Here is a 10,127-nt window from a genome sequence, read left to right on the forward strand (position 1 = left end):
TGCATAGTTTAATTTACTGTTATAAATATTTTTTTCCTAAATCGTATGTACAATGCATGTATAGAAATATGTATCAATTGCATATTCTGATAAAAAAAACACCTGCCAAACCGACTGCAAATTTTGAGTGATGATTTGCTGCGAGCTGTGAGATTCGCAGTGATTTAAAAAACTATGGGAAAGTAAATTTTTTAAATGCTTTGTCTACGCATATACGAAATTATGGTTGTGAAAGTGGAACAATTTCAGCACATTCCATATAATATTTTGAATTTTCTAATATTAAATGCTTTCTGAGCAAAAATCGGTCATTACATACGTACATATGTACATCAAATGTGAAATATTGATTAAAGTATTATTGTATTTATGTATGTAGTCGGTACCGGTAAAATTTACCTAAATTTACTTAATATTTAACAGTGCATCAGTGCTGCAGCTAAGGATCAAAAGCTTACAACATCGAACAGGGCCCGTTTAGGGGTCAGGCGGCCTAGGCAACTGCCTAGGGCGCCGTAAGGCGCCCGGCTGTACACTAGATAAAAACGACATTTGCGAAAATTGATCAATGAATTTCTTACATTCGTAAAGATAGAATAGTCAGTAGAAAAAACTTATGAAGAATGTTGTGAAACGGTCTGAGGAGTATTTGATAAACTTGTTAGCTTTAATTTTGTGCGTCATGTAGTTTTTGACAAATAAATATTGTCATCTACATGCACGCCCTGAAATTTGGTAGTTGACAATTTCTCACAACGCCAAGTACTGAGGACGCCGGCAGGCGCCCTGACGTAATTTTTATACAAAAGGCGCACAAAGGATTCTTGTATTCAGAAACAAATTAATTGATATTAACCAAACAGGTCCATATATAAAACTGCAAAAGAGGTTTTACAAGTTCACAGAAATGCATGTCTGCTCCAATAAGCAATACAATAAGTTCACTCATCGCGTTCTTACTGGGCCCGTGAGGGGGGTAAGAAGGCCAAACAGGTGTCTAAGGCGCTGAGGCACCGCTGATAAAATATGAGCGAGAATTTTAATCTCTTTTCCGGGCAAAACATCATTCTCATAAACTTGAACTTTTCGAACCTTAACATGAGTTCAAGAATAGAGAGCATGATTCTATGAACAGGCCCCGACATTGGGGAGGGCAACCAGAATAATTGCACAGGCCGTCAAAATCTGAGGGTGCGGCGAAGCACCCAAAGGTTTACATATATACACATACCTATACATAAATACACGCACATTCATTTCAGTCATAAAAAACTAGAGACTCGATTTATTGGTAGTCCAATTGTTACAATTGCAATTTCTACATAACAAGATCTAGTTTTATGGGTATTTGGAAGCATTTAAAAATTTTCGAGTCAGGCGAAATCCGGTTACCAAAGTTACATTTACTATATTTTAATATATCATATTTTACTATAGTAGATAGTTAACTAAGATTAACAATTGTGTGATCGGATAAGTCAATCCGTGAGTGAGATTTCTATGCAGAAATCTCACTCACGGATTCACTCTGACACGGATCACTCATTGATTGACGACTCACAACTATGCAGTTGTGTCATAGCATTTTGGCATCAAGAGTTAAGTGAAATGTGATCAAGGTTGGATAAATTTTCACCATACATATTTATTTAGCGTGCATACGATCGAAAGTACTTTGGTACAAATTTTGTATCCTTGATACCTCTTTATCTCATATAGTTGAAATAAGGATTAATAAATTTAAAATACCGCATTATTAAAATTTTGTTGATTTTTTTTTGGCTCAGGTGACCCAAAAACGTTTTCACTTGAAAACCGTTTACGGGCGAAAATTGAAGCGCCAATTTCAAATTTTGGCACTGGGCCTCCTCAGACACACGAAAATATCGTCGCTTAAAATTTCGCTTCGTTTTTCGCTTACTTCCTGATAAGCGAGCTCTGGGGTAAGCGAACAGAAACTCAACTTATAAGTGGGGTTAAGGTCGGTTAGCTGAAGTCGCAACAAAATTTTGCAATTTTCATAATTTTGGCCATGCTATCGATAAGCGAAAAACAAAGCGAAATTCGAAGCGACGATTTTTTCGTGTGTCTGAGGAGGCCCACTATTTATCTTTTGTATATTCAGATTACGCGTTATATAATTCTTATTTATTTAACTAGTTCTAAAAACCCTTAAACTTTAATTAAACGTTTTAATTAATGTGTTTATGATTAAAATACCTAATTGGTTTAATTCCCTGCTGAGATCGTGTCTGCCAAAAACTTCCGAGAGGTGAATACCGTGTCCTTTTCATGCAGAAATTATTCAGGACGCTATTTTGGTTTTCAGCCCAAGCTTAATTCTCTCCCCGAAATATTCCGGTTGAAATTTTCGCCCGGAATTATTTCGGGCGAAAAAATGAAGGCGAATACTAGGCTTCAAGCCTTTTTTCATTTTCAAAAAAATTGAGTTAACTATTGGATATGATAAAGCAACTATCCAAGATTACAAAAATGCTTAAATTATGAAAATCCGATCAAAATTGGATTTTTGGTGTTTTTTAGAATGAACGAAAACAGGGTATTTTTCATGTTTTTCGCACCTTTGAGTGGGTGTGGTGGACGCAAATGGGGCCATTGAATGAAATCCTTCTTCACTTTTGCTCACCTAGGACTCACCTAGGACTACAACATATCCAAAGGGCATCAAGATCGGTGATTCTGTCAGTGAAGGGTTGTCCTCCTTAGCTTAAGGGAATTATAATCTCCCTCAAGTTATATTTTATTGAACAAATATCACCATTGCGCCAACTATTAAATTCAATTTTGATAAATTCCGAGACGAAAGTATCATATTTAAATGGTCACAAGACGTCTTGCCGAGACAAGATAAGACTGTCCCGTCCGGTGGGAAGCCCTAGTTTCATCTCATGGTTCTTCCAAATGTTGAACCATTTGCATACAAATTTATATTTCTGCGAGGTTTATTATTTGGACTTTCAGTACGAATATAAGTTTCAACAATAAAATAATTGTTGAGCTTAGTAATTCAGTAATTTTTGAACTACACATATGTAAGGTGCTGCTGAAATGTATAGTTCATAATAGTAGATTTTTAACGGAATTTTTCTCATGAGGAAAAGTTAGGGCGCAAGAAAAATTTTGCCTAGGGCGCAAATATACCCAGCCCGGGCCCTGACATCGAAACATTAATATAATTTATAACTGGTAACTTGTCAACAGATACAGATTATGCGAGACTATATAAAACAATATAGATAAACAAGTTATCAGGGTTCAGGAGAGCCTCCTCATCACAAAATATGTACTACCCACCACTCTAAACCGACAACAAGGCAGTAATCGTGTGCCCAATTAGTACCGAGTAGAACGTTCCTTTCGTCGACTTTTGTAACCGATATAAACGATACTGAAAAAATGACGCATAAAACGCAATCTCACCAACTCCCCTCACCTTCTTCTTAAAGTACTTCTTCTCACTGCTCAACCCCAGCAGTGACTTCCACACTTTGCCCCTAATTACATTCCCCCCCTCAAAAACGGTCACTCCCATCGGCAACAGGATCCTAATCAAGATCGGCGTCAGGACTGAAACAGATGGAAAGTAGAGGTAGAACGGCATGGGCATCACGTGACGCATCTTGATGGTCACATAGTTACACGTTACGCAAACAAGCAGTCCTAGCAACATTACGGAAGCAACAATCGTTTCAAACGAGGCTAAGGGAAACTGTGCGAGGAGCACTTGTATTTGAACATAACCCCGCAAATTTCTGCTTAGGTCGGATGATCTCACAGTACCCCGCATAAGCTGTCTACCACCCAGATCAACGCAATCGATGCAACTCAACACCAAATGTACCAGTACCGTAGTCTGACTGATTAAGTTAGCAAATGACCTGCAGACATGGACGCATACGAGAAATAGAAACGGAGACCTGGCCAATAGAAAGAAGATTGATGTGTAATTTGACAATTTGTGCGGGTAGATGAGGTCAATTATCACGGATAAGGGATCGAAGTCAAGAATAAGTGCGCAAGGTGTAAGAAATAAAGGGTACACGCCAAATAAAATGACAAAAATGTTTAGTAGATGTCCCACCAGATCGAACCCGTGGGATGACTTGATCCCTGCGGAAGATACATAAAAATGAATTAATACGGAGATTGCGAATTAAGAGTTTCTGCACTAAATGAGCATGTCCATAAACAAGTTTCGAACGAAAATTTGTATGTTTGCGTGACAATCTAGTGTAAAACCCCTAATTCACAATCTCCCTAATAATCTCAACAGCGAATATTTGTATCAGAAAGTTATTTACCAGTTCGTAAACTGTTTTCCAAACGAATCAAAGCATTAACGGAGGCCACGTACAGCCGATGGTACAGGAACAGCCCAGTCTCCATTATAAAGCTGAAGCTTGCCAGAACTAAAATTATCGTTGTGATGACGAGATTGATAAAGGAGGGGGAAATCACGCCAAATAGATGTCCCCCGAGGATGACCAGGCAGAAGATATTATTCGCGGGGAGAAGGACAAGATTTACCAGAAACCATGGAATTAACCTTTTCCATGGGATGACGACGAATTTCCTGTCTTTGATAACCCATTGGAAGGATCGCTCCCACAAGTAGGAGAAGACGATGTTCGAGTTGTCAATGGATTTCCACATAAGCTCAGTTACGACCATTTTGGAAGTTTATTACCAACGGTGGAAACTAAGAAAGAGTTTTGAGCTTACAATTGTCAATTGCAAAAAGCCAGACGATTTATCCGTCTTCGTCTAAATATATGTTCATCGTTTATGCGAAACGAGGTCGTGCTAATAAATATGTACATGAACAAGTTGATTACATAGAAGTCGATAACAGTCGGCATATGTTTTTTTACTGGAGGTTTGAACAATATTTAAATATATAAATTATTTATCAAATATGATTATCAGTATTATCAAATTGTAATTATCAAAGCTCCATGAAAGCCGATTATTCTACCAACGTTCAAAATAGCTCATGCAGTTACATAAAAATATTGAGCATGAGACAAGTTTGACGTGGTTTTAAAAGATTAAGAAAAATCGGGGGTGAAGGAAAGTCTAATCACATTTTCAAATAAGCATATTTAGTGCATAGTTTATATCCATAATATGATACATAATTTATGCATGCATAAAGTATTCGTTTAGTATGGTAATGATCGCAAAATTATTTGCATTCGAGTAGCAATAATGAAAACCGGAATCTCGAGGGCCACAAAAAAATTTGATTTTCTTAATATTTGCATAGTTGGTAGAGGTGATTTTTGTGAGCACAACGATACCAATACTTTGGTTCAACTCCGCCCCTTTCCCCGGGGGAGGGGCTGAAAGTCGAAAAATCTGCAAACGGGGACACGGATTTCTCGAAGATGGAAAAAGATATCGAGATGCTACTTTCACCAAAAGTTTCCTAATTTTTTTCTCTACAACCCGAATCGAGCGTTTTTTGAAATTCGAAAAACAAAATTTCAAAAAATAACTTAGAAAAATTTTTTATGAAAATTTGAAGTCTCACAACACCTCATAAATGGGGCATCGTTGGAAAGGTCTCGGCGAGTGGATTAAGAATATATATGCTTTTTGGGGTCTGGGACCACCCCCTGCGAACATAGGGCCAGAAGAATATTTTTGAGTTTTTCCCATTCGTGCTTCCGTGTTAGCTCCTAATCCACTGCTGTGTTAAATTCTGGACATCCGCAGATTTTCGTACTTTGCCTTCTAAACTTCCACTTCTTGTCCGTATAATTTTATTCTTCAGTTAGATTACATTATTCTACTAGTTTGCATGTCCAAATATACATACCTATCTACACATGTATCTATGTTGATTTATTCACGCATGCATAAAAAAGGTTTCATTAGAAACACGTAACACAAAGTTTTGTTTTAAGAAATATCCCTCCAAATACATACTCATGGTTCGCGTCCTTGCCAGTTTAATTTTAGCATGAGACAATCAATCATTTTGGACCCCGTCGGGAGTCAAGTTTCTCAGGAAATCCATTCCCAACCAGGCTTCTTGATTTGCCCGGAGAATCCTACCCCTTCGCCTAGAGGTGAAATGGATTACCAAAAATCCATCCAATCCAAAATCCATTTGGATTTATCCAATCCATCCAATCCATTTTTAGTTTTGTCCTCAAAAATCCATCCAATCCATAATCCGTTTGAATTTATCCAATCCATCCAATCCATTCGAAATTTTGTAAAAAAAAATATCTAATCCAATCCATAACTTTCAAACCATTAAAAATCCAATCCAATTCAAACCAAAAACAAAAAATCTATATTATCCAGGACTAGTTTTAAATTAAACCAATAGAATCCAGTGTAAAGACATGGATATTTACAAAATCAGCAAAACTATATTTTAAAAAATACTACCATGATATACACACCTATTGTTAAATTTCGTTATATTTTTAATATAACAAAACTAGTTTATACGACCGCCAATCGACCGGCAAAAACTAGATGCCAACATTAGTGAATTTGGCTCTACTTTCAAATGCCAATATGTTACCGACCAAACCAGCAATACACCCGCCTGCTTTAAGTTAAAAATATACGTAGATAAATACACAGATTTTAGAATATTTAGAATGACATAACGTCCTGGTTATGATTTCAATACAGAAAGTCACAGTGAAAATTCATAATTTTTCCAGAACCAAAAATCCATCCAATCCAATCCAGATCTCTGATTATCCAATCCAATCCATATGCATGGATTGGATTGGATTCCAAATGGATTGGATAAAATGGATATCCATTTCACCTCTACCTTCGCCGACCAAGATGCCATAAGACTTTAACCTAACCTAACCTTTCAGTATGTAAAACTGCATACTATGAGTCTAAGGGGGCGATTATAGATCACGTCGCTTTATAAGTGCAAATTTTTTAAAACGTTTTTTCCCTATGTTACAAATTTCTAGTTTTTAATCAAAATTTGTATATTTTATTGTTACCTCATTTGCATAAATCTCACTATGCCCCTTTTCCGCGATACTGGCTTTCCATATTGAATACACTCTATATCTCTCGCTAATGCCTCAAAATATGCAAATGAGGTGGTCCTCTCCTTGTGTTCTATGTGTGTGTCCCCTTCCATTCATTTGTAAATCTTGGGAGTTATCTGGCAACCTCAGATAAGGAGGTAGGAAATCTCCGACCAAATCATGAAGTCTGTCCCCAACATTAGGAATATTCTGAAAATCAATCCTGGCTGTTTTTTTCTTAGGTGAGGCGAAAGCCGGAAAGCTGGGCCCCACGCAAAAAGCAAAAATAATTTTGCAACGAGAAAGGAATTTTTCAACCATTTCTGTTCATGCATATACATATGTACCTATTTATATAAGTTGCTTGTCTCTTAACGCCTCGTTGAACAAATTCAACCTTTTTCTGACTACATATATTTACGAACCAGCAGTAACGTCATCATGCCCTTCTCTTAAAACTTTTGTAGTAAAGCGATCCTATATAAGCCACCTTACATGAGACGGTACCTTCCACACCGCTGTTACAAATATTTATATAAATCAGCTAGAAAATTGTATTAAAAGTATTGCAAAAACTTTACTGAAAATAAATTGGGATCGAGATGAACTTGTGATTTGAGCTTGCAGATTCTAACTTAAGATAAGTTAGGCTGCAGGCTGGATAATTTTTAACAGCTAGAAATCAGAAAGCTAAAAAAAAACTTCCAAAAAACTGAATATATGTAGATAGATAACAAGCCAGTGAAAAAATCAGAACGTCTCGAGTGCTCTAAAATGTTAAACATGGAGGTGGACGTTCACACGGATTTCGCCACCCATGATCCCAATGCGAAGGTGAAATGCCAGGTGAGCTTTTAGATTTGTAAAATTATATAAAACAGATTTTACAATTTCCGTCGTCCACATGACTCACAATTTACGCACGTGCTTTTGCTCAGATTTGTTGGAAATTTTTTAAAAATCCACCCAGCTTATACGCTCACATGCGGAGGATTCACAGCAACCGGGAGCGACCCAGTTGTCCCACGTGTCATCGGGTTTTCTCCAGGTCGACCAATGTGCGAGCACATATTAAAGCCGTTCATAGCACGAGGGAACGACCTCGTGTTCCATGTACTTTTCCCGGCTGTGGGAACACCTACCAAAATAAGGGTGGTCTTGGGCAACACATGAAAATTGAACATGCCGAGAACCCGATCAGATTTCCGTGCACACTTTGCAGGAAATCATTTAAAACTAAAGCGGATTTTGAGAAGCACATTTCCACCCATACGACCGAGAAGCCGTTTGAGTGTACCAAATGTGGGAGGAGTTTCGCCGTCAGGGCAAGCATGAAAACTCATGAGGTAAATCAGCTTGGTGAGGGGAAAACTAGGTGAAAAATTTCCAATTTGCAACTTGCCTAGTACATCAATTGGGGTCTAACCTCAGTAGCTAATTAGGTGGTTCTAAAATCATAAATAGTGAAGGGTTCAGACGGTGGGAGGTCCCATCTTATGAAGTGGGAAATTTCAGCTAAATAAGTGAGGCGTTAAATTTAACCCTATTAATTTTACAGATGACCCACTTAGAAAAATCTGCCAGAGCCATGTTACAATGCCACATATGTACTCCGACTTTGTTAACTAGGCGTGCCCTAAAACACCACATCCGACTTGTGCATGAAAATCGGAGAAATTATCCGTGCACATTTTGTGACAGAAGATGCTCCAACTAGGCTTTCCCACGGGACGGGACGGTACGGGATTTCGCTGTCCCGTCCCGTCCCGAAGATTTTCGGGACGAGACTTTCGGGACGGGACGGGATGGAGGGCATCCCGTCCCGAGTCCCGTCCCGAGACTTGTCCCGACGGGACGGGACGGGATATCCCGAAGTTTTTTTTATTTAAATTGAAATTCAGCTCTTTATAAATGTGAACAAGCTTCGCTGTGAGTATGGGTTGCTGCTTTATTTTCTAACTACATAAATTACATAAGACATGTTGCCACTCCCACCGACCGGTCAAATCTCAATAATTTCAAAATGTATAATCTATATTATAAGCTGGAAATGTTTGTCTGCAACGGAAGTGAAAGTAATTTTCCGAAACGGAAGTGAAAGTTAATCTTAATTTAATTACTTCCGGTGCGGACTGGTATTCAAGGTGTGAAACTAATCGCCCGGCGGGAGAGGGGCTTCTACGCTAGTACATAATACTAGATACATCCTGCATATCAAAAGTCATAACTATTGTTTATTTAATCTTAAAATCTAGATTTGTTGATTTTTTATGGTGAACATAATATTTAGATGATATGTAAATACGAATTATTAACTTAGGGTAAAATTAACAGATCGTATTATTACGAATTATTAAGAAATAACTAACCGTGCCAAATTTTAAAATGTTGGGCATGACATGAAAAACTGGCTCAAGGTAAAATATCAGACACGTGCATGTAACTATATGTATGCATACGCTTAAAATACAAAATTACAGTATGTAGGGTCAACGCATGCGAATGATTTCCATACGATATTGTTAGTTTTGTCAATGAAGGGAGTGAATTTTGAGAAAAACATTTAAGTTCGGGACGTCCCGTCCCGACCGGGATAGACCGGGACGGGATGACCTCGTCCCGTCCCGAGATTCTTCGGGACGAAAAATCTTGTCCCTTCCCGAGTCCCGTCCCGCGTCCCGACGGGACGGGATTATCCCGTCCCGTGGGAAAGCCTAGCTCCAACTCATCAGAATTGAAGCGTCACGTGGCGGCGAGACACACCGCGAAGAAAGAGCTGACCCATTCCTGCGACCAATGCGGGTACAGGAGCCACTTGGAACACTATTTAGCTCTGCACAGGAGATGTCACAATATTGTGAAGAGGCACGAGTGTTACTTTTGCGGCAAGCGGTTTGCCAGGTTCTCAAATTTGGTAACACACTGTAATCGACTTCGTACTCTCGAGGAGTAAAGCCCAGTACTCAGGACGGATTTTGTACGCGAAACGACAGGTTGTTAGCTGGTTGTTAAATTACTACTCAACCGGAATTTCCCTATCAACTACACGAAATGTGAGTGTTCCCACAAATAAATTGTAAATTATTA

The 10,127-nt window shown here is 38.3% G+C and overlaps 1 protein-coding gene across 3 annotated transcripts; it reads left to right on the plus strand.

Moving 5' to 3' along the window:
• Positions 1-7,480: 7,480 nt before the first annotated feature.
• On the plus strand, positions 7,481-10,127 carry LOC118438082 (gastrula zinc finger protein XlCGF7.1-like). Of its 3 annotated transcripts, none has more exons than XM_035857830.1 (4): positions 7,481-7,886; positions 7,979-8,386; positions 8,599-8,734; positions 9,781-10,127. In XM_035857830.1, the coding sequence occupies exons 1-4, from the start codon at positions 7,815-7,817 to the stop codon at positions 9,966-9,968; spliced, it is 804 nt and encodes a 267-aa protein (XP_035713723.1). In that variant the 5' UTR covers positions 7,481-7,814; the 3' UTR covers positions 9,969-10,127. The 3 variants fall into 3 exon arrangements, with proteins under 3 accessions (XP_035713723.1, XP_035713724.1, XP_035713725.1); XM_035857831.1 differs by having other exon boundaries at positions 8,599-8,723; positions 9,773-10,127; XM_035857832.1 differs by having other exon boundaries at positions 8,599-8,723; positions 9,781-9,967.

The sequence above is a fragment of the Folsomia candida genome, unplaced genomic scaffold (genome assembly GCF_002217175.1).
Source record: "Folsomia candida strain VU population unplaced genomic scaffold, ASM221717v1 Fcan01_Sc018, whole genome shotgun sequence".
Classification (NCBI taxonomy): Eukaryota; Metazoa; Arthropoda; class Collembola; order Entomobryomorpha; family Isotomidae; genus Folsomia; species Folsomia candida.